This window comes from Electrophorus electricus, chromosome 23 (assembly GCF_041902795.1).
Source record: "Electrophorus electricus isolate QZ-2024a chromosome 23, ASM4190279v1, whole genome shotgun sequence".
In the NCBI taxonomy this organism is placed as follows: Eukaryota; Metazoa; Chordata; class Actinopteri; order Gymnotiformes; family Gymnotidae; genus Electrophorus; species Electrophorus electricus.
In genome coordinates this window covers 2188734-2214814 of record NC_137519.1, presented here as the reverse complement: position 1 = coordinate 2214814, position 26081 = coordinate 2188734, and the positions used below count along the sequence as shown (strand labels likewise).

General features: G+C 36.2%; 1 protein-coding gene across 3 annotated transcripts in view; it reads left to right on the top strand.

Moving 5' to 3' along the window:
* The window catches only part of ptpn5 (protein tyrosine phosphatase non-receptor type 5), an 88220-nt gene extending 66440 nt beyond the window's left edge, over positions 1-21780 (top strand). For 2 of the 3 annotated variants that reach the window (XM_027010494.3, XM_027010495.3), the window contains exons 8-13: positions 2197-2276; positions 5567-5704; positions 11016-11126; positions 11493-11653; positions 11837-11950; positions 12052-21780. In XM_027010494.3, the coding sequence (XP_026866295.3) occupies positions 2197-2276; positions 5567-5704; positions 11016-11126; positions 11493-11653; positions 11837-11950; positions 12052-12145 (698 nt within the window). In that variant the 3' untranslated portion in view covers positions 12146-21780. The remainder of the gene's footprint in view (positions 1-2196; positions 2277-5566; positions 5705-11015; positions 11127-11492; positions 11654-11836; positions 11951-12051) is intronic. The other variant, XR_003410665.3, reaches the window with a different exon arrangement.
* Positions 21781-26081: the final 4301 nt, after the last annotated feature.

The following is a 26081-nucleotide window of genomic DNA, read 5'->3' as shown; positions in this document are numbered from 1 at the left end:
CCTTGAGCGAAAAGAAAATTCATCCATAGCCTGAATCAATAGGGGTTGTTGTAGGAATTTGTACTGGAATTTCCAGACCTTGCACCATGCACTTAATACTGAAGCTTCCTGAAGCCACAGAGTCAGTTCAGAGGTTAAGGTACTTGACTTGTACTTGAGTTGGGTTGCTGGGTCAAGTCCCACTGCTGCCTACTGTTAGGCCTATGAGCAATGCCCTTAACCCCCAATTGCTCAAAATGTACTCAGTCACAATTGTAAGCTGCTTTGGATAAAAGTGTTCAGGTAAATGAAAGATGTAATTAGATTGGTAATGATAAATAAGTCATAAATAAATAAGTCAACAGTCCATATACAATAGATCTGCCAGTGGTCAGCATGCAGCTCCAGCAGATTTATCTACCAGAATAACTAAAATCAAATGGCTGGATCAGATTTTCAGAAAACTCTTTGACTTTGTGTCTTTATATACAGGACATTACTCAAAAGCTTGAGTAAAAAAGTCTTTAGCGAGCATTAAAAAAAATTGAAAGTATGTCTGGGTCCTGAATTAGAAACTCTTACAAATTTTACAAAATTTTACTAATAGTCAAAATGCATGGTTTCTCTTCGTATACAGTAGGCAGGTGTTGTAGTAAACATTGAGTTCACTCATATATTGTGGGGCCAGACCATTTAGTTCTGTATATATCAACAAAAAGCAATTCAAAATTCTTTTTTAGAATTGATCACATGTTTTCAATAGGATTGAGATTTGGGAAGTTTCCCGGCCTTGAACCCAAAATTTCAATGTCTCCAAATTGCTCCTGGATCGCTGGGAAAAGTTGTTCTTAGAGGATGTTTTGATATCATTCCTTATTCATAGCAGTGTTCTTAGGCAAAATTTTGAGCAAACTCACTCCCTTGGACGAGAAGCAACCCCACATATGAATGCTCCCAGGTTACCTCATGGGAGCACTCACCTTTTCTTCTCAGGACAACCATTTGTCCAAATGTCCCAAATTGGGGTTTCATCTGAGAAAATAACTTTACCCCAGTCTTCTGCAGTCCAATCCCTATACTTCCTGCAGAATGTCAGTCTGTCCTTGATGTTTTTCTTGGAGAGAAGTGGTGTCTTCGCTGCCCTTCTTGACACCAAGCCATTCTCCAAAAGCCTTCGCCTCAATGTGTGTGCAGATGCACTCACATCTGCCTTCTGCCATTCCTGAGCAAGCTGTGCACTGGTGTTGACTCACTCCCATAGCTGCATCCTCTTTAAGACATGGTCCTGGCGCTTGCTTGACTTTCTTGGGTGCCCTGAAGCCTTCTTCACTGCAATTGAACCTTCAAGTTCTTGGGCGCTATCTTAAAAGCAGCAATGTCCTTGCCTCTGAATCCCTTTTGATGCAATGCAAAGATGACATGTGTTTCCTTGGAGGTAACCATGGTTAACAGAAGAAAACTTCAAGTATCACCACCATTTTAAAGCAACCAGTCTGATCTTCTAATCAGAATGACAGAGAGATATCAGCTGCCTTGTCCTCGTTAAAACACTTTCTCCTGAGCTAACAAGAAGATCACTGAAATGATGTTAGCAGGCCATTTTGTGGCAGGGCTAAAATACAGGGGATGGAATGCAGTAATTTTTGTGATTTAAGTTTATTTTCATGGCAAGGAATGACTTTGCAATTAATTGCAATTCATCTTATCACTCTTCACAATCTAGAGTTAATGCAAGTTGCCACCATAAAAACTGAAGCAGCAAACATAATTTGTGCTAGTCTCAAAACCTTTGGCCACGACTACTTGCTAAACCAACTGGGATCTGGCTGGCCCCAACTGCTGTTGGTGAAGTTCTACAAAGCTAATCAGTCATCACTTCTTCCATAATAGTCTGGTGCAGCTCTGCCAGAAAACATGACTTATACAAAATACAGAGCATCATCAGGTCTGCAGATTCAGTCTTCATGATTATCAATGCTGACCCCTCACAATCTGAACATCACCAATTCTAACTCTTTCCAGACTACATGATATATGAACACTGATGCATTTAGTATTTACTAATCCTCACATTATTTTTTCAAAATGTATATATATGTATATGCGTGAGTGTATGCAATGAAGATTATAATAGATGTTTGTGTGATATTACTTTCTAGAATTCAGATTTTTAATTTAAGTTGTATTATTAACCATGAACATCAATGTTTGTTTCAGATACACACAGTAGAGTTTGCCTTCAAGCAGCAGAGGAGGATGACTTTCTCAGCACCTATATCAATGCTAACTATTTGAAGGTAAGTAGATTAGATTTGAATGCCAGATTTTATTTTATAGGTTTTCACAGTTCAGATTTCTGGTTTTAAAACAGCTTTCTGTGTTATGATGCTACATCAAAATATTAATTACAGATAACAGAAAAAAATCCTTAATTTCAACTTGTTTCAAGGCTTTTTTTTTTAATGATGTATGATTGGTAGCCTGCCTGAAGCTCCTCCCCCCAGCAAACTTTGTGTATGTTCCCAACTTCCCCTCTGATCTCCATGACAATGAATCATAGACACCCTAAAATCCTGCCCACATAGATTACCCTATTATGTTTCTACCCCATTTATTTAATGTAAGGCATGTGGCCTGCATTCTTAAATTCACCATTTAAGACATATAAGGCCAGATTCATAAAACTTGATGGTAACCATGCTATGCCAAAGAAAATGTGTGATTGGATGATTGGAGACAGTGAGAGTGAATAGAGGTAATCAGTACTTTGTGGAAGATAAGTGGTGATGTTTGTGAGAATTATACTGTGATCTGTGGTTCTGATTGGTGCTTGTCTGAGTTGTGATCTAAGGTTCTGTCTGGTACTGTGCTGTGATCTATGGTGCTGGCATAGGGTTAGATGCTTTGGCACTGCCTTGTGTTTGCTGGGGTGCCAGCCAGGACATAATATTTGCTAATTCCACATGACAGTGGTAGGCATAAAATACTCACTTTAATGTAAGTAATGCTCACAAGTAAATATAAAGCAATGTGAAGGTTTTCTGTGCATCTGCCCCACATTTAAGACATTTTGAGAACTGGATTTAATAAGTAAGGACCTTGTTAATGATCTTTTCTGAGATTTTGTAATCCTCATATCAGCATTCAAAAATAAGTAAAACAAAAGCACAAAAAACATGGGGCAGGGGCAGGATCAAATACATTCAGAGCACAATTATAACCATACAAAGACAAGCAAGTTACAACGGTAGCCTGATACCCTCAATGACCGATGCTGCAGGGCGCGGAGCAGGACACACAGACATGTTTATTGACATGTAGCGTATACAACGACGGCACTCAAACATAACAAATGTTTAACATGAACACTAACGATGGCACCACAAACATAAAACACATAACATAAATTAACATAAATACACGTGTGACTAGCAACACAAACAATGACCAACACTGAGGTACACATCAACAGGGTTTAAATACACACAACATTAAACCAGGTGCAGGTGTGTGCCATCATGGGGGCGTGGTCACAAACAATACAAAGTGACTTCCACTGCATGCGGTGGGCCATACCATGTGACCAGTGGCAAGGGGAGTGTTCCGTGACACATCCTCTGTCCTAAAAATCATTAAAATTGTTAAAAATACTACAATCATTGGTCTCATTTGAAAGGATGTTCCAGATACCAGAACATTAAAATTCCAGGCCTACTTGAAGACATTAAGAAAAGGTATTCCTAGCAAACATCCTTCCCTGTTTGCTGGGTACTAAGATCTAACATCTTCCTATTGCTGAAATGTAAATAAAATCAACCAGAGGACATAATTTTTTTTTCATATTTATTTATTTATTATTATTATTATTATAGGTATGGATAGGGAAACTAGTGTAAACTGCTGGTACTGGTACTGGGGTGCCATATAGAGCATTATATGTCAGTAACAAAATTTTGTAATTTTGTAAGTTTGACAGACAATATAGTTTCGCTAATATTGGAATAATATAGTCAATATTTACATTATTGTAAGGATTCATTCTTTTAACTTAAGCTTGTTAGACTTGCACTATTGTACTACTTACATTACTAAAATTGCATTACTGTTATGCAGTGCATGTCAGTTTGAGGACACGGAACCTGCATGAATGAGCGCAACACAAGTGCAGAATTAAACTTTGACAATGGCAAGCAACAATATATATTTCTATCATGCTGGTTGTTGCTGAGATAGTAAACAGCTGTGGCCTGACTGCTAGTCTGATATGACTGATAGCAGTTAAAGATATGTTTGACCATTCCACTAACTGAAAAGTGGCTTAACCTGCTTGTGAGTATGCCTTAGAATGTCATACCTTCATTGTGAATTCAAATAGAGATGGCTTGTTGTGATACTTGATACAAAATAAATGGATGAACATTTCCATTTGTCTAGAATAGCTCTGCATTTTCTTCCCTCTGCCCCAAAAGTTAGAAAAAAGTCCATATGCAGCTGGACAAGACATATGTCACCCCCTAGACAACTGGAATTGTGTATGGATGATGTTAGCCACAATCACTTCTTGTACCCTGCAATAGATACTCACCTAGAATTGGGGTATGTTCACCCATTCCTCTCTGACTTCCAAACTTACCCCTTCCCATCAGTCTAAAGTTTGTTGTAAAGGTGACAACGCACCATATAAATACATTTTACTTATGTCTCCAATGCTAAAGTTGAAAAATGAAAAATTCAATAAAATTCTGCATTTCCGGCCACTAAAAAGTGCATTTCATCAACTAAAATCCCCACTCAACACACATACTGTAGACTATGTAACAGAATGTTCTGAACTTCATCAGGTTCTACCATCTGTAGACTATATGGTGGGAAAGGGATTGATTACCTAAGTTCCTGAACCTGTAACAATTACATATGAAAGTGCTAAACCTCCTTTCTTTTATCATCTAAATTTCAGACAATTACAGAGCACACCTGCTAATTCCAAAAGCAGACACCAAAGATTAGAGCAAAGGTTAAAATCAAGAATACACACTGATAGCATTGTCATGTGTGCAAGGACACTGCAATATGAAATATCTACCTTGAGATAAAACGGATCATAAAACCTATTCATTTTTTGTGGGAATACCCTGTAGCCACTTTGTGTGTAAAGTGACCCTTTCAACCATCTGCTTATTTGTCATCACAAACACATGCAGACATACCAGTGGGAAAATATCATCTCTTTCCTGCATTCCTACTTTTTTATTTTTCTATCAGATTTTATGCTTTGTCACCTTATACTACATGCTTTGATAGTTTTGAAATATTTATTACATATTTGATTACCGTCATTTATCATAAACTCTGTCTATTTTGCCTATTATATGGGAAAACAACTAAATCAAGCAATGATGCATGATGAACACACAATAATGTGTTACTCATAAAACAAATGATGAAGCAGGAGATAAAACACAAATGTGACATTGTATAGTCTTTTATTATAATTCTGCAATTACTCTGTGTGTGTGTGTGTGTGTGTGTGTGTGTGTGTGTGTGTGTGTGTGTGTGTGTGTGTGTGTGTGTGTGTGTGTGTGTTTAGGGCTATGGTGGACAAGAAAAGGTATATATTGCCACACAGGGTCCAACTGTGAACACTGTGGGAGATTTCTGGAGGATGATTTGGCAGGAACACTGCCCAATCATTGTCATGATCACCAACATTGAAGAGAAAAATGAGGTAAGGAAGACACATATTAGATAATAGATAATATTGTAATCAAGTTTCTATTAGATTTATCATTAGTACTCTTTTGCTTAATGGTAATAATTTACCAACTTCTCCTGCACACATTTGAATTTAAAAGAAATTTTAAATTAGCTCTGTAGTTTCAGTTAGTATTTTTAAACTACAAACACAGGGCCATATTTCCTTATGTTTTGAATAAACACACATAAAACTATGGCAGAGCTGATATATTAAAGGTACACAGAAGCCTTTTTGTGTGTGCAGATGAGATCATTACTAAGCTGCAGGTTTTAGCACCTCACTTCAGAAATATTCACTTCATGAATATACATTTTAAGGAGTGGCACTTGAAGCACAAAATTAGGGGAGGAAATTTAGAAATTAACAACCTGTAGAGATTTACTATCATGAACAGAGTGGATAAGGAGAAGATTGCACAATTACTTTGTTTGCAAAGAGTGCTACAGCAATTATCAAAGAAATTGTCAACGAAAAATATTTCACCAGAAAATTACTAATAATAAAATTGTGTTGACTATCAAGTCACATTATATTGTCATTATTTAACGAAATAAGATGACAGATCTTTGAACACAGTAGAGTGACAGCATTCCTCACCTTACAAAAACTTCTGGCTGCCATCTACATGTTCACATCTACTTCATTTCAGCATACAGAGAGGAGAACTGCAGGCATCTCCCAGTCAACTCTACATTCTTGAGGGCAAAGATGTGCCAAGTATGACATATACATTTTCCAGGAGTGCATAATAAGACAGAGGTTGCAGAGGTTTTATTGTATGAAGTTCTTTAAATTATTGGCTTTACAATACAGACTATGATTTATATTGTGGTTAACATACATTTTTCACTATAAATAGAATTCTCAGGTTAAAATAGTCTGAAATCATCGCTATACCAGTCACTGTCATTATGTGTAATAGACAGAAAAGTTGAGATCTGCTCCTAAGAAATAATATAAAATGTATCATAATATAAATATTGGATCTCTGTAAAATAGTTTTTAATATGTGTGGATTACATATATTAGCGATAAGAGGAAAGCCTTCCTCTTTACTATTAAACAAACCTTTAACCTGTGGTTCCCTCTTTGTTAAATAAGAGCTAGGAGCTGCAGCCTGTCTTTTCATAAAAGCAACAATTTGTTTTTTTCTGTTCTTCAGCTAATAAAAATGGCACTATGCCTGAACCCAGTACTGTTGTGTGAAGAGCCATGATTACATGATGTACATGGTCACAGACAAAGAGGGTTTACACATCCAAGTTGGGTTTCAACACAATAGCTGGGTTCCATAATATAAGCACAGCTATACACTGTATGGTAATCATGTAATAATGTATTTTGGATGGTCCATATATTAATGCCAAAGCAATGAACCAGTTTGCTGATGTTACTGAAGAGATAGATCATGATGAATGAGACACAAACTCACGTCTGCTCCACATGCTAAATTTCTACACACTGCTGGTTTTGCATGCTTAGAAAATGTGACCCATTATGTTTTGATTTGGCTAAGAAATAGTACTAGATTTGACCAAATTCTCGTCTTTTTTAGAATAAATGAGACCAGTTTGCACATATTTATCAATATACCTGTTGTAACCATTACGTAATGGCATTGCTTTGCTTTCTTGAGTAACATTATTTTCTTTTGAGGATATAGCAGGCAATGATGCAATTGTCACTGCCATCTTACTTATGAAGGGACAATCATTTAAAGGCTGTTAGATACAATGTGTTACATTTTTATCTAGGTACATACACAGTTGTGGGTTTACTGCTATGATGCCTGTAGCTCATTCCTTATCACAACATTGCATTAAACCAGATACTGTATTATTTGGTTACTGAATATATTTTCTTGCCATCTAGACATCTTGATTTGCAGCATATTGTATGCTGAACAATGTGTCCAGTGTGAAAACAACAATTATTAGCAATGGCACACTTAATTTGAGGTTACCTTAAAAAGGTAAAATGTCATCTATTTACTGCTCGATTTAAAATATACAAAGGTGAAAAACAAAGAATAAAACACTGGAAACAGTTTTATGAATTACTTAAATAAACCAATCTTTGACTAAACAACTATATAATTTCTAGTGCAACACAATTATAGAAATTCATAAAAGATGGTTCAGGCTCAAGACCACCTAGCACCAAATAGTAATGTATCATTAATATCACTAATATCAAATCATGGAGTAATCAAATACACTGCTACTTTCTTTAATTCCCACTATGCTATTTATGCACCACTTACTTAAATTGCCAGTGCTTTTCTTCATCAGCACACACAAGATAATTATAAATTATGATAATAAAAATAAATATGATAATTATATGATAATAAAAATAAATATGATAATTTTAGGGTGGAGTAACAAACCAAATTGTGAAATTTAGGAATAATAATATCCTCAAAGCCCAAATTCAGAAGGCTGGCTTTTACCACCTTTTTTGCCATTTACTATTTGCATTTGTTTGTCTGGGATTTTCCAAAACAGCATGTAAAGAGTCCTATATTTACAACACAGGGGAAACTGAGGTACCAGAAGCAGCACCATTTTTGTGATTCAGGTCACACAATTCAATATGTCTGTGAAAGTTTCACTGACTCTGAGAAAGGCATGTTTGACCAACTGATTTAATGTACAACTGGTTGACTAAAGTGGGCACAGGTCAAGTGACCACTGAAGTGTGACCACTTTTAACTTGTGTGACATATGTTATATATCACTGATATATTTGTTTCACCAGTGGTAGAGCAAACAATTCAGAGACCAAAGTTTCAAACCGTTTTATTGGAAAACAACAATTTGAAATTGTGTAGTAAAAAGTATTTTAGAAACACTCTTTCAAAGAAGAGTAGCCTGAAAGCAAGTGGGTGGGTCTAAAGAAAACGGTGTTTCTTGAAGTAGAGGCCGCCACAATAATAACTTGTAATACTCTCATCTAGTACTCTAGGAATACTCACATCTAATTCTCTTTGAATACTCTCATCTTTTTACTCCAACTCCCCATATCTTATTACAACCTGTCATTATGGCAATATTTTCTTCTGTTATTAGAACATAAGAGTAAGTCTTTAATTTACAACAATTTATGATTGACAAACCTTAATTTACAACTTGAAAAACATGTACAACGTATTTTATTTGAATATTCATGTATCTTATTCAAATGTCTGCTGATGATTTATTATTTTGAACCCTCAGAAAGTTAAGTCAACAGATGGTAGAACCTGATGAAGTTCAGAACATTCTGTTACATTAAACATATTTTTGCTCAAGATGATCCAAAAAGATATATCGGAGATCTTACCAATAATGGAAGTCTTGGATGTAGATGAATGATGGAATACTAAATATAAAAGCAGCCTATGGGTGACCCACAGGTATCAGGGTAGACAGTGGTCATTGGTGTGACCAGTGCACTGCTGGCTAACTGATTATGAACATAACTAGTTTGTTTATAGACAATTACAGCATCAACTGATGCCTTTATCCAAAGCAATTTACAGTTATGACTGAGTACAACTTCAGCACCCAAGGGCCTTGCTCACAGGCAGTGGTGGGGCTTGAAATGACTTGGATTACTAGTCAAGTACCTGAGCTACCACTGCTCCACTTTTTTAAAATAAGCATTAATATGACAATTTAAAAGCATCCACATTCAAGACAGTAACAAATATTAACCATGAATTTATGTTGACTTACATTTCAACCACACATTCCAACTGAAGAACATTGCTGTCTTGTAAATCATACCACTTTGTACAATCATACCACTCAATCTGCAAAACAAAATGGCTAGAGAAAATTCAGTGTGCTTAATTCAAGGAAATTATAAATGTGGCTATAGTAATATGAAAAAAGAAAGAAAGAAAAACATTTTACAGGTTATGCTGCTGTGCTAAGAATTCCATGCCAGCAATGTAGTCAAACTATATACACCAGTTGAGTTAACAGAAACACTCCTGATAATTTATTTCCTTGATGAAAATACTGACCAGTCCTTGATTAGGTGGCTCAGGTAGAACGCAATAGGTACACATATAAGTTACTAAGTTTGTCTATTTAAACTAAAATACCAAAATTGAATGATTGTTTAAACCATAGGAAAACTACTTGTTTACCTAAAACAAATAAATAAATAATTAGTGGCATAAATACATAAAAAGAACAAAAACCTGGGATGTCATTAATGGAGGGATGAAGGAGAAAACAGGTAATTAACCATTTCTAAGTGAATTGCAGTAAACCTGTTCGGGTTCATAATGCAGAAAGTGTTTGGATTTCGAGAGCTGCAATGTATTGGTAAATTTTGCTAATGTGAAAAAATGGGAAAATGAAAAAGACATACAAGACAAGGACACTAAGGGACAGATTTTCGAAGTATTTTGCATGTGTTAATTGATTTTTGTAGGCACAAACTAAATTAAGGCTTATTTATCAAATTTGCACAAAAGCCTATGAAGACTAGGTCACCAGTGAGCTACAGGTTTTATCACCTCTCACATCATGGATGTGCATTTTAAGGAGTGACACTGTTGAAGTGCAAAACAACCTGCTGCAGTTTACTAATGAGAACTCAACAAAAAAAAGGTTTTTACTGGAAGAAGGCGGTGCAGTTACTGTTGTTTTCTAAGAGTCTCTTTCAGAACAGAAGAGAGAAAAAGAGAATATTTCACCAGAGAGTTACTAATAGTGATAAAATCATATCAACTACCAAGTTTCATTATATTGTCGTTATGAAATTAAATGAAAGATGGTCTAGAGCCACATTCACACAGGAAACATGCCCCTCCCAGCCTATGAAAACCTCTTGCTGCCATCAAGTGTTCATGTTGCTTAAGTCATTGCATTATGATTCACAAAGCATTCATGCATGTTTGGGCAGTAAGATGTATAAAGACATGAAAACGTGAACTGTATTGAAACACTGTTTACAAATTGTTAAAAAACTGCAGTAAAATGTGTATTAGTACGGTGGACTGATCTTCAGTACTGTTAGTATAGGCAATAAACTATCTGGTCAAGCATGTCACTTAACATCCATTTATGGCAAATATGTTTAAATTATGTTTTGTGTTCAAACAAAAATTTGAAGAAGAAAATAAGAAAAATAAGTTTTTCAAGGATGCATTTACACCACTGTATGTAAATGTGTATCTAGATGAGAGTGCAACCAATCATGTCAATATGTATGTATATGCTTGTGTGTGTGTGTGTGTGTGTGTGTGTGTGTGTGTGTGTGTGTGTGTGTGTGTGTGTGTTAGAAATGTACAGAATACTGGCCAGAAGATAGTGTAACCTGCGAAGGCATTGAAATCACTGTTAAACAGTTCATCCAGGCAGATGACTACAGCCTAAGAATCTTCACTGTGAAGGTAATTCTTTCTGACTTGCTGATCAGTGTTTTCAAAAAGCCTATATTTTTCATTATGATGTGTTATATAGAAAAATTCAACAACAAAAAAAAATCCATTATGTGTGTTTGTCTGTGTGAGTGAGTGTGTGAGTGAGAGTGTTAGGGTTAGATATATCACTAACCTTAGGGGGGGGAAATCTAAATATATATATATATATATATATATATATATATATATATATATATATATATATATATATATATATATATATATATATACACACGCACACACACACACCTATGTGACATATGTAAGACCTCAAATGCTGAAAGTGTTTAAAAGCAAGGTGTGTGTGTGTGTGTGTGTGTGTGTGTGTGTGTGTAGTATGAGGGTGAGGTGCGCTGTCTCAGGCACTACTGGTACACATCATGGCCTGATCAGAAAACTCCAGACAAAGCTCCCCCACTTTTACAACTGGTCCAAGAAGTAGAAGAAGCTAGGAAACAGGCTCTAGCCCACAGTGGACCAGTCATTGTCCACTGCAGGTACAATAACAAACATATTTTATATATTTTACTGTAAGTCCATACCACAATGTGGTATGATATAGCAATGTACTGAAAAATTATGAAATGATATCTTACCTAAGATACATTGACATCCTTCAGCCTTTTTGTCTCTGCTTTCTCAAAGTAAAGTATTTGTGTTGACTGTATGACTCCTCTCAGTGCAGGAATTGGCCGCACTGGGTGCTTCATTGCCACTACTATTCTGTGTGAGCAGCTGAGATGTGAAGGAGTGGTGGACATCTTGAGAACCACCTGTCAGCTGCGTTTGGACCGGTATAAATATATGCACAGTGTGCGGCATATAACCTATAGATAGTATGTTAATAATTCAATATATGCATGAACAGTAATAAATAATCTTCTTGTGTGTATAGGGGAGGCATGATTCAGACAGCGGAGCAGTACCAGTTTGTGCATCATGTGCTCAGTCTGTATGAGAGGCAGCTGAATCAGAGATCAGAAGAGTAGTGTCTACAGCAAACCCTAACCATCAGTCTATCAGCACCTCCTATCTGCCTGCGACAGACCTGAGCCAGTCATGCATACGTTCTCTTCCTGCTAGGCTGTATTACACAAAGATCTAGCATTAAGTGTGAGTTTATGAGTGTACCTGCAAGACTTCAACTCAGGACTTCAACTCCCACAATACCCTTATCTACCTTTGGAATCAGTAAGACTTCATAAGGCGTCATAGGGGACTGTTTTTTTTTTTGTTTGTTTGTTTGACCCCAATTTTATCCCCAATGTCAATTCCAACCTGTTGTCTCAGCATTCCCTTACTACATGATACCTACCAGCATGAGAGGATGAGGGCTACATGTGCTTTTTCTGCAGCATTTTTCATGCTGCAGCGTTATCAGGAGAGTACTGATTGCCCAGTTCATCTATATGGCCTGTCTGATGAACTATTTGGGATTAATTAAAATCTTAATACTTTTACAATATTACCCCAACACTAACAGTGGCCTAACACTTTAATTAAATGTCAAACTGCAACATCCTAACTACCAGAAATTTACCAGTAAGCAATGCTATACCTATCTTGTCAGTATCCCTAAAACAACTGTGAAGTGCCTTGGAACAGTCCCAAACATCCTTCACCATCTGTTGTCAGATTTAGAATTAAAAACAAATTTAATCCTTTCCCCCACTGACCTCCAAACCATCTAGCATATGTTGTATGAAAAGGGAAAAAAAAATAGAACTTAGACATGCAAAATGTCCGATTAAATAAGTATATAGAGCCCTTTGTAACTGGATGCCTAAATCAATTAAATATTAAGTGCCCTCCAATTAAATATAATGCGTCCTCCAAAAGAATTTGGACAGTCAATTTATATCTATTTTTATTTGTATACTAAAGCAGTTAGGATTTAATTATTTAATTTCATTTTTTCCCTCTTTAATCTACAAATTACAAAGCCTATTAACACTCTGGAATGGAGAACTTACGAACTGATTCAAGGATGGCTTTGTTGTGACAACAAATAAAAAGCTGTATAATTAATGCCAAATTTAATCTTTTATTTCACAAAAACACATTTACAAATAACCAATTAGTTTGCATAACATCACGTGACATTATGTGCGCCTTTCTGTCTGCTCTGAGAGGAAAAACAGTGAGTGAATGAGTTTCATTTTACAGGTCCATGCATAGCGCTACTTCAACCCACTGAAAATATCATTTTCCCTCTTCATTTGAGATACTTTGGCCAGCCTTTTCTCTAGGTTCAACTGTATACTTTTGTTTTTATATCCTGGCACCTAGGGAATTTCATTCTTTATGGTGGTGATTTTCAAACTAGTGATCCGTCCTGGGAAGTGAGCTGAGAAACGGTGCTTTACAGGCAGTTTTAAAGTTTCCCACTTTCCTTTGAAGATTTTCTTTAGTTGGCTAGACATTGCGTTTTGTATAATAAGAGAATTAGAACAGTGAAACTAATATGTGGGAAATAAGAGGAGCAGCCAGACATTGGTTATATTTCTGTGGCGTATTCTGTAGAGACATGGATTTTTTAATCCATTTTCTATTTTATTATGTGTCTCAAATCAAGCTTTCATGCAAGAGTTTAACTTGAATGAAATACAGATTATTTGTTGATGTACACATTTAAATCAAGTAAATGAATGCTTTTTTTCTGTAGTAGTAGTAGTAGTAGCAAGTATTGGCAACAATTTGCATTGCTGGTTTGACATACTAGTTCCTATTGATAGGTTTATTATGAATTGCCAATGTAATGTTTATGTTTTTCCCCTATTATGAATTTAAATACTTATTCGTCTTTATAATAATTGTTTTCACAATAGTTTTTAATGACAACATGGATATAAATCAGTGGTTTGGTTTCTGACTGATGGTGCTTTACCAGCAGAGGTGCATAGGCACAGTCAACAAACACTTAAAATTAATTCGTAGTTTAGGAGATTAAGAAGGTTTTGGGGAAACACTCACAAAAGTTGTTTTCATAAATTAACATCATTCTTAAAGTTGTTTATGAATCGCTAAGATTAATTCTCATTGGGAAATGCACCCCAGGTTTATTATGCTATTAAATTAAAGTAGTTTAATAAAATGTTTTTTCATAGAAGTGTTCTACCGCTAACATTCTAGATATTTTTCCATGGCCAAATGATGAGACCTTCCAGATTTGGAAATCATAAAGCAATTTTCTAATATATGCAGTTACATTTTTTATCACATTAAAACTATCCTTCATTATATTGACAATAAGGAATACTAATTTGCAGTCACAGTGCAGGATGGAGTGAAAGAGAAAACTTGATTTTAGGCAAATACTGTAATTGCAGCATTGTGTGAAAGCAAGGAAATATAAAGTGCAGTATTTCTCTTTTTATTCTATTATTTATTCTTATTTTTATATGTAGTATAAAGACTGCTCCCTGACTAACTTTGTGGCATTACACTTACCTATTATGTCAGATATAATACATGAGACTAATTGATTATAGTGAATAACAATCTTATATTGCATAGTCATGAAGCTATAGGCTATGACACCAATAACTGAGCTCCATATGGAAGAGATGTAACCAACCAAAAACTAGACAGGTTAGCACAGAGTTCCTCAAACTAAGCTCCTTTCTTCTGACCCAGCACCTTTTAACAGCAACATCAACGCTTGCTGTCTGGCCCATTCCACATCTAAAAGCAATACATCTAGTGGAGAAAAATAAAATAAAATTGGCCACAGTATGCAATTTTCCTGCCATATTATCTTTTAATTATGCAGTGCAAGCAGAGGGTTAGTGGAGAGAGGCCAGCAATTGTGTTTAAAGAATACAACCCATGCCAGCATTATGAATCACTATAAATACAACCCGTGCCAGCATTATGAATCACTATAAATACAACCTGTGCCAGCATTATGAATCACTACATAAAGAAAAGCAAGATTTTCTGTCAGGGCAGGTGAAATCCGACAAAACATCAAAACTGAAAAATGTGGCAGCACAGCAAACCGAGACACAGTTTGCAACAAATATAATCAGTTTGAACTAGATTTCATGTTGGTGTTTTGTGAAACACCTAATAGAGTCAGTATCAGAACATAGTCAAAAATATTTCTATATGTTTCCTTAGTCTGGCCCCACACAGGCTAAAAATTGCTTTCAGTTCATGAAAAAAAATGTTACAAACTACTGCACATACTACATTTAACACAGATACAAAAATATTTTTCTAATTTCATTGCAAGACAACATAAGTCCAACTGGCTTAATCACCCATCAGAAAAATTAATCATTTGAAATCTAACAAGATTGAGGAATCCATTCTAAAATGGTACTACTGGCTACATTTAGAGACAGAGATTTTCATCAATCCAAATATATTAAATCTGATTAAAAATCTTTAGATAATGTGTATATATGCACACTGGACTCAGAAACACCCTGTATATATCTACATAAAATGTAATCTGAACAAAACTGCACAACAGATAAATCGTCTGCCAAATGCTGAACATGTAAATGTAAGGAGCTTTGTTCAATGTTAAAGTTAGCATAGTGACAAAACAGCCTGGAAGCCCTATCAACTTGCTTCTTGTGTGGTATTGTCTGTTTGGTGTAGTCGCCTTGGCATAGCCTGTTTGGCATCACCTGTGGCTATAAGATCTGTGAACCGGCCCCATTTGATATGCAGTGCTGACCAAATCTGCAGAATTTTGGGATATATTACATGTACTGTGTAATGGACTGACCTCTAGGAAATGTTAAACATTTTCCATTTAAAAATTTAAAAATGATTGTCTTTCCATTGACCTCCATTGGCATCAAATGAAAATGTTAACAAAATGGTAACATACATATTTTAAATATAACTGCTAGATGAATCTATGGATGCATTATACCCTTTTATCAGGAGGAAAAAGCAGAATATATGAAGTCTATTCATGGTGGGTGCACTAACTGACTTTTCAATCTATAAACCATATGTTGAAGGGAAATAGGACTCAACTCAGGATAGATTCTTGTACTGATTTCATTATTTGGTCTTTCATCCTCACAGTATTTTTTTTTTCTCACGTAATTCCAGTGTAGACCTAGTAGTGAGGAAACTTTCAAAAAAGCATGTTCTTCTTGGATGGCCACGTCTATGATTGACTTCCCCCTCCACATTGCTGAATGAGAAATAATGACCATGCGTTAGCCTAGATAGGCTACAGATTTTTTTTTTAACAATCCCTCTATCCCTCTATTATCACTTTATTGATCCCTAAGGAATTTGTATCAGACACTGGACCTACATAGGCTTCATAAGTTTTCTTCTTTCACAAACTAGCCTATCAGCTTCTCTTCAACAAAGAGGCTATATGATTAGTAAACAGTCTGTACTAAGAAATGTTAGATTCAGTAAAGTTATCCTACTTTACTATCAAGCAGCTAAGTTAGATAACATTAAGATACCTTTCATTAGAATTGTTGGAGGCACTGAGGACCTTTTCTGTTATATCTAATCTGGGGTTATTTTTCTCCTCTCACAAAATGTTGTAAAATGTAATGCATGCAACTGTGATGTTCTGCGTATAGTCAGATCGGGCAGAGTACACAGATTTGACAGTGTTTTCCTCCCCACTGAAACTCTTTTAAGAGAAACTCTTCCACAGTAGTTAAGCAGGTGGAGGACATTCTAAAATATACCAAAATATACCAACAAACGCCACACAGCTTAAGGGTCAAAACAACTACTTAGTAATACAAATTTTCTCTTGCAAGGTATATGTAAAGCCCATTTAATGTTGGTTGGTGCTACTTTACCAAGTGGCATACTTGAAGCTATCAAATGAACTGTTGCACTTGCTTTACCCATTTAAAGTTTAATGCAACTAGGTTCAGGTATCTTATTATATGAAGTATAATTTTTGTGCAACCTGACAGGTGAAATGCGTCATGATGCATTTCAAATGTACTCAAGGTTGCAAGCATCACATTGGCATATTCTTTAAAATTATTATTATCTTCCATCTGTACACTATTATATAATTTTTGCTGCTTATTTATATTTGTATTTTTGTGTCATTTTATTGTAAGAATCTCAATATGTCACTGTTATTTAAAACATGTTCTAAACATGCTAGACTAATAGCCTACATCCCATGTATCAAAAACAAGACACAATTTGATCTAGTCCATGCAATGATTTTCTATTGACTCATCACACCACATTTGCTATTACATTCCCTAACATATTCTGTATCTGATCCCACTTCTCCCAAAATAATCTAGGATACAGTAATACACCACAGTCACCAGACTTCACTAGACAAGCCAATTACGCACAGCTTTGAAAGCAGCAGAAATGTATCGGTTTGTTAAACCTCTTTTCTGTCTCTCTTTCAGCTCTCTCGAGAATAATTATTTTCTGCCAGTATTGCAGCAGCAGTATAATGTTGAATTAAACAGATAAGAATGTATTATACAATAACTGTTTAATAACATATTACTGAGCTGCTATGATTTTGCAGACTATAGAAATACTACGACATATATCAATTAAAAGATTATAATGATTTTACAGTCATTTCCATATGCTGTATTATAGTATGTGAATAGTACCTTAGAACATTAGTAATTATGAGAAGTTGTAGTATTTATATTTGGAATCTCTGTTAAAAAAGGTGTGAATGTGTATAGATCTAGAAAAAAAAAGTTTTTTTAACAGTAATAACCTGGGTGTGGAAAGACGACTTTTTCTTTTCCATGGTAGACCCAAACAGTTCTCAGTATGCACAAGGAATATTCCAATCACTTTACCACAAGAACATATCTGAGGATGGACAAGAACTATTCCGATCACTTAATCCACATAAACACAATTCGGCAACGGACATTTACAAACCATGCTTAGCACAGTTTTCTCAGCACAGTTAGCTAACCATGTTACAGACCTTCTCAGGTGTAATGGTTTGATAACATAGATTCACTGATTGCTTCTACACAAACAGGGGTAGGTCTAATATAATAAGATTAATCTAATATGCTAATTTACTAATATTAACCTAATATATTAAGATTAACAACTAAACAGTAAGACTGGATTGAGAGGTTAAACTAAAATGTGGAAAAAAGATCAATTGTAGTACATCTCCTACAGATAGCCAATCAAGGGGTATACTACTTTTTATTTGAACATGTTGAAACAACGAATTCTAAAACACTGCAAAAAAAACCTATAATCAGTAGTCATTTGATCATATCAAATCCAAAATGGAGCACAAAACAAAAATGTCAGAAAATATAGCTGTTCACTACAGAAATTAATTTTAATGTATTTTCTTTTCCTGCCTCGAAGAAAACATAACAACAACATGAAAATAAATGTATCAGCACCTTTCTTGGTTGTCCAGTTGCTCTGGGAAATATACATTAACAAAGACCATCCAGTGGCATCCAGTGACAATAATTGATTCATGTTTCTCACATTTTTAATTAATTTATTTATTTGAGATTTTTGAGAAGGTTTTATTCTTAATGACATTAATCATGATATCCAACCACATGCTAAATTAACCTGTGGAGGTCTAAATTAAACAAAACCTGTTGTAATACTATAGTAATTGAAATAAAATGTATTATTAAATACAGAAAACTATATGTTAATAAAATAGAATAGAATAGACCCCAGAGATAAATTTAAATATGGAAGTGCAAAAATTGAGAGCATGTGTAATCATTTTAAAAATAATATATAGAAGTGTTTGTTTGACACTGAAGATTGTTGTTGTTTCCTTCACAGCCCACCTATGCAGTTTAAGAAAAATGGTTCTCTCTGCATACATTTGCCACAAAAAAACACTTGGATGGAAACATAGTTAGTGTCTCATCACAAATTGTCATGATGAGTAAAAGGTATTAGTAAAATCAGGCTTATCTAAAATTTTAACTTAACTGATAGACAGAATCATAGAATATAGTTAAATATCTGTGTAATTACTAAAACATTTTAATGGACTTGTGAGTATTCATGCTATGCTGTTTAATTATGTGAAAGTTTAGATAATTTTTGTAATGTGTGTATATATTTTTTATTATTATTGTATATTTTGTGTATTTCTTTGTGAAAGCTTGACTGATTTTTAAACTCATAGTCTGAAGTGTGCATGGTAACCAGGAACAGGTTAAACCAGCACATTCATTTAAAGCAAAATAATGTCTGGTTTTGTTCAAACATTAAACATGAAGAACTAAGGTTGTAGTAATGAGACACTCTGAATTATCTTTACACATCAGATCAACAGGACCTTGCTCAACATTGAGTGATTCTTCTAAATATACCTTTTCCTTTGTCTTTGTCTAATTTGTTCCTGTCTTTTAAAAAAACTATTTCAGTTAGTCAATAAAAAGCACTGATTCTGCACCTTAAGGTTTTATGTATGAAAATACCGAAACACTGTATCCAAACTAATCTTAACTATGTAAATAACAGCTGGTTTATACAATAATGTGGAGTATACGTATGCTTTTTTATGATAATGAATCACCAAGTGAATGTGACCCTACATTGAATTTATTTTTATTTCAATAAGTTGTTGTATCTATGTGGCTCTTCTATATAATTGATTGATGTATGTTTAGTATGTTATAGAATTTCAGCTTGTACTGCTTTGCATGAGCAAATGAATGATTTTAGTCTTTTCAAACATGGTAGTTTGTGAAATCATGACAACCTTATCAATTACATACCAAAATATGCTACCTACTACCCATATGCCCTTATCATCAACTGCAGTTCCAATGAAATATCAACCTGAAATATCCACCACCATCATGTAGCACTGAAGGGTTTTTTGGATCTGTTGGTATCATGTTTATACCAGTGACTTCTATTTTGTTCTGTATTTGTATTAACTGTGGTTGTGTTGCGGTTACATTTCAGAGTAGAGAGAAAAAGCTGGAGGTTAAATGGAGCTTCATTAGCTTAACTTAAAAATGGAAATGTGAATACATTTATAAATGTGAATACATTTTTAATTGCCTAAGCGTCATAGTGGAGAATTTTTTTTGATGTCACTCATTGTGAACAAGCAGGTTTGGTTTAAATGGGAATGAATGTGACTGCTCAGTGAGAGGGTTAGGATCCAGTTTAATGGTAATCAGTAGGCTGAAAAGGTTAAAGTACAACACAATCCAAAGAATGTAGTCTAAAACAGGCAGTGGTCAAATATCAGGAGAGGCAGAAAAACACTGCCTCTCCTGATATTTGAGATCCAAGGCGAGATCCAAAAACAAACAAACAAACAAACAAAAAACAATCAAAGGTCAATGGGCACAGTAGGATGCTTAGAATTACACTCAACAAGGTTACGTCAAAACTAAGGAGATTGCTGAGCAGGGTTACACAGGGAACAGGTCGGGTTGGTGAGGAGCAAGAAATTAGAAATCAGGTATGGGCTCATCTGGCATTAGGTGACAGTCATTAATCTGTGCATGAAAATGCAATTTTTAATTTATATTTTGAACAGAAATAGCCTAAATGCTGCTAACATTTCTACCTGTTTGATTTGAATACACTAACAAGAACTCTTGTGACTACTACACCTCTGCTCATTAAAAACATCCTTAAAAACCTTTTCTAAATCCAGATCTGTTTTCTATATTCTCACCCACTTGATTGTTAAATCTTAATTGTTGAAGATTCATTAAATTTAGTGTTTTATTTGTGTTTCTGATACTCAGCTCAGGGTAGGTTTCCAGACTACAACCCTACAGTTCTGAAATCCTCAATGATAATTTTGTCTCCCACATGGTACCAAATCCGACATGCTCATTCAGTAACCGTCGCCAGCTGGCAGGGTAAGAGCTAACAATGGTTTTCTCTGTGATGTGTAGCCCAATCAACTTGAACAAATCCACTGTCCAAAACACCCTTCCCGCTCCTAGTGTTGTAAAAGTTATTTAAAGTCGGTTCTGCCTGTCGTTCACTGAAAAATTCTATTTGGTCTATTACCTATTGAAATCACCAGCCCCTTCATTTGACAGGGTTTGCCTTTGAAGCTATTTTTTAAACTTGTTTGTTTTCAGGGAAATCTGACTGCAGTCTCATTTTCTTTAAACACATATACTGAAGACTGCCTTTACCAAACCTTTTTCCTTTATGAATTTCCTGCTTTTTTTTTTGTCATTTCATAGACATTCTGTTGTTATAAAGAAGAAGGTTTTTGTCACTGTAACATGGCCACCTTGCAGTAATTTACATGATTAGTTAAGATAATTGCCTAACTATCACAGTTGAGAATCTCTTTTGTAATCAATTTGCATCACTTCCACAGTCATGCGCTACATATTCCATAAAACCACACTCTGGAAATTTATGTCTGTTCATTTTAACATTTATGATATAGCCTTTCTGGTTCCGAGTTATTTATATCTGGCATTCTAACCCTAATTCTGTAAAAGTTGACTGTTCCTGCACTCTGGAGGCTGGGGGGCATTCCTTCAAAGCTTTGGTAATTACCCTGTCTTCTGTGGTTGTTGTCCCTAGTTGACCTGTAATTGCCTGTAACTGTTTGCTTTTCAAGAGTTTTGATAATCCTGTGCCAAGCTTCTGTGTTATAGCCCTAATTTAAAAATATTATCTTTCATAATCAATTTGTAATTGCATCATTATTTATTTGTTTGTTTGTTTTAATGGATTACACTAAAGTCTTCATGTTGGTCTAAGTCTGGCAATGACAGTGTGTTGATGGCCCAACATAGTTATTGTGTTTTTTGTCAAATGCCTAGCAGTCAGTCAGTTACATTGGACCATAAAATTCTTATTCTGCATTCCCTTGCATTCCAGCTAATATATTGTAAAAATACAAAATATATAAATATGAGAAAAAGGGAAAGGAAATAAAATAAAGGATCATTTGAGAAGATGTATATTATGTACGTATAAGCTGGGATGTATGTACATATGAGGTAGGTTGTTTTAAGCACGTACAATAAAAGACATTGGAGTGTGGAGTGTAATAAATGTAAAGTGCTCATTGAAATGTAGTGATAGACTAAGAGCAGTGAGACTTTTAAATGTTCTTTGTATAGTGCATAGTGTGCAAATGCAGTGCAGCAACAAAAAGCATACATGTCTGTGCGTATGTGTTTGCATGTGTTGGAGTGTATTACATTGTTAGACAGAAAGTTCTTGTGTCAGTGATGGTTGTTCAGTCTGTGCATAAAATCTGTTATTGAGTCTAGTTGATTATTTCACACTCCTGTACCATCTCACTGATGGTAGGAGTCTGAAGAGAGTTGTGTCTGTGTATGTGTGCTCTCCTGAATACCCTGGTGTGGTAAATGTCTTCCAGTGATGGGAAGACTGCTCCTGTGATGGCTTTGGTGTGAAAAATGTGCAAATTCTAGGAAATGTAGTTCCCACCTGCAGGTTTGGTCAATCCTTCACTGCCTCTACCTTACCGGGTTGCATGCACATGCTGCCCTCACAAATAATGTACCCTAGGAAACTCACCTCTTTGCGGTGGAACTTGCAGTCTCAAGCTTGCAGTACAGGTGGCTCCGCAATTGGACAGGAAGGACAACCCTTCAACACGCATATGTTGGGTCCAGGAAGAGGAATAGATCAAGATATCGTTGATATAGGCAACAAAGGATCTATTCAGAAACTCCCTTAGGACCTCTTGAATGTAGGCCTGAAATATTGAGGGAGCTGTGGTGAGACCATATGGCAGAACTAAGTACTCATAATGCCCGGAGGTTGTGCGGTCTTCCACTCTTCACCCTTCCTAATCCTTATTAGGTTATAGGCACTAAAGAAGATAAAAAGCAATTTGCTCAATGTGTTCCTCAGTCATTTTTAGTACTACACAAGGTGTGACACGTAACCCGATCCCACCAGTCCTCCATCCAGCGCTTGAACTCTTAGGGGCAGGCAAAGGAATCAGTCTTATCCCCAGTCTCCTCACAAACGCCCAGTCCATGGTTGGATACGGCCCTGGTGAAACACTTTAACCAGGATTTTACACATGGATCTGGTGGGGGAGTAACTCACGGGACAGTCATTCTTTCTCCACTCTCTAGGGTTACGGCGGACCCCAGCCACACCCAATTACATGGGTTCCTCTGGTGTATCTGCCAGTCCTCTCAACAGCGTACCCTCTCGATGGGGTATCCTCTGCTCCAGGTGATGATGTCTTTCTTACAGTAGGCGATCATACGTGATCACTAAATGCGCTGCCTCATTTAGCGTAGCCACCTCCTGTTTGCAGGCTATCTTCTGCCTGCAGCAATTTCCTTAGACCGCATAGGAAGACATCCACCAATGCCGTTTCGTTCCATTTCGATCCCGCCGCAAGGGTTTGATATTCCATGGCGTAATCAACCACTGATCTGGCCCCCTGTCTCAGGCGTAGTAATGCTTGTCCACATAATCTCCCTTGCCGGGGATGAGAAAACATGGCTTTCAACCAGTGCGGTTCACCAGGTACAGGCTTTCCCGGTAAGACTAGAGATCACAAAAGAGACCTTGGCATGGTCACGCAGATGGGGTTGGTAACCAAAAAAAGTTCACTAACACTTTGCAGCCCTCCAGAGCTCCTCCGTATACCTCTGCTAGCAAACCCCTTACCCCCTCTGGAACCAACAGGGCAGCCAGAAATGGGTTTTGGTTCTCAGGATTCAAGGTTAGATGCTCCACACATACCCCGAGATTCTGAACTAGAGAGCGGATCTCTCCAATTTCCTGCCTTTGCTGGTCCAGTGACACCATCTGTACAGCCAGCAGGTGCGCCCAGTCAGGGCTACTCGCCTCGCTTCCAGGTGGCTGCACATTCTGTGACGGAGGAAGCGAGAGGCGGGATTGCAGGGAAGGGCTCTTTATTATCCATAGAGAATAACATAAAAAGCACTGATGAAACAAAAAACACAAAATATAATTCCTTGTACAAAGGGAGCGCAGGAACGTTCAAAGATCATCAGGTCTATAGTCCGCTATTGTGCAGCATTTTTTTTCATGTACCTGTGGGTTTAAATAGGTGGGTGAACAGAGGGAACAGGTGAATACAATCAATCAATAATCAATAGGCTGGTAACTGGGTTGATCCCTAGCACAAGTGGGCAATTCTCTCCTGCTGGATGGCTGGTCTACCGTGACATTTGGCAGTCGTCACCACTCTCTGGAAAGTTTTATGGTCCTGTGCAGAGCGAACTAGACATTGATGTATAGTGGTTTTAACACTAATAAATTGCCATTCACTGTTGATAAGGTAAATTAGAGCGCATGATTAACAAGGAAAATTTATAATTTTTAAATTTATTAATGACTTAATAATTCAGTCTCAACTCAAGAAAGTCACCAGTTCAATATGTGATTATTTCTTGTCTACCAAACATTAGAATATCTCTCGACATTATGACTGTTTGACAGTATGACTAAAGTATGTTTATTGAGTAGACAGGAACACATGCTTAAAAATTATTGACTAAGACTCTACTAATAACAATGACTAGTAGTATTGAGTTCACTAGAATAACTATAGTAAACAGACCTAACAGTATAACCAACAAAGGAAACTTAACCAAGGTAGTTTTGTAGGGAAAGAACATGACTCAAGGTATTACAGGATGACACAGGAGAGAAGGGGGAAACTGTGGTGAATCTGCCAGTGGGAGAACTAATTAATCATAGAATTGAGAAGGCTGCATTACAGAGGGGAGGAAGGATTCGTTGGCTCGACCATGTCAAACCGACTGGGTGAAGCCGTCTGGATGTCACAGAGAGTCAGTGTCCATCTTCCATCACACCATCTGGATTGCAATGAGAATGTCCATTTCCCATCAAAACCCTCTGGATGGCACTGAGAACAAGTGTTCATTTTCCATTGAAACTATCTAGGTGGCACTGAGAGAAAGTCCGTCTCCTATCAAACCACTGGGATGACAATGAGAGAGAGTGTCCATTTTCCCCAGGTGTTGCTGACTCGACAATGCACAAGGAATCAAGGCCAATGACAATAAAACTACCAGGCTTCTCAGTCCATGGGACTGGATCTTCAGAGCTGGCTCAGTTTTGACATGGGCAGACCTTTCCAAAGCAGAGGTTTTGGATTCATCACTCGCTTCACAGTGGAAATCTGGTCTTAATCAACACAACCAGGTAAGTTTGCTTGATATAAGATGTGATAAACAAATTCTGATGAACACAAACTATAATAAGAAATTATCAAACCAACAAAGTAAGTAAAAAAAAAAAGTAATAAAATTTGAAATTTGAGTCTTTTCTAACCATTAGCAAGAGGCTGTTGACTTAGATTAAAAGAAAGGTTGATGTCTCCTCTGAGAAGTTATGTTTTGGGGTGGCTTCATGGGTCCTTCTCTGTTTCACACCTTGTACTCAGACTGAGAAGGGGGTCAAACTTTCTAGGTATGTGTTGGGCTTGGTTCATGCATATTCAATAACTTTTCTCTTCACAATAGGGGAAATAATTCCTGTAGGACATTCTAGTAAGACCCACCATGAATAAATTAGGAGTGGTCAACTTTTTTACAATAAACAGCAACAGCTGTTGCTTAATTTGCATTATTCATCCTGATCAATTCATTTGTATGTTTATAGTGAATTGATTAGGATGAATAATGCAAATTAATAAGGAAAAAGTTATGAAAAGAGTAATAAAACAATGGACACTTATAAAACATATCTGTGGGTTGAGAAAAGATGGTTGTCCTGGTAAAGGATTGAGTCTGATGGAATGTATTTACATTTATGGCATTTAGCTGATGCTTTTATCCAAAGCAAGTTACAATTATGAGTGAGTACAACTTGAGCAATTGAGCGTTAGAGAGTCTTGAACCAGCAACCATCCAATGACAAGTCAAGCACCTTAATCACTGAGTTACCACTGCCCATTTATAGGCACAGTTCCTTGTATAACCAAGTAAGAGTATC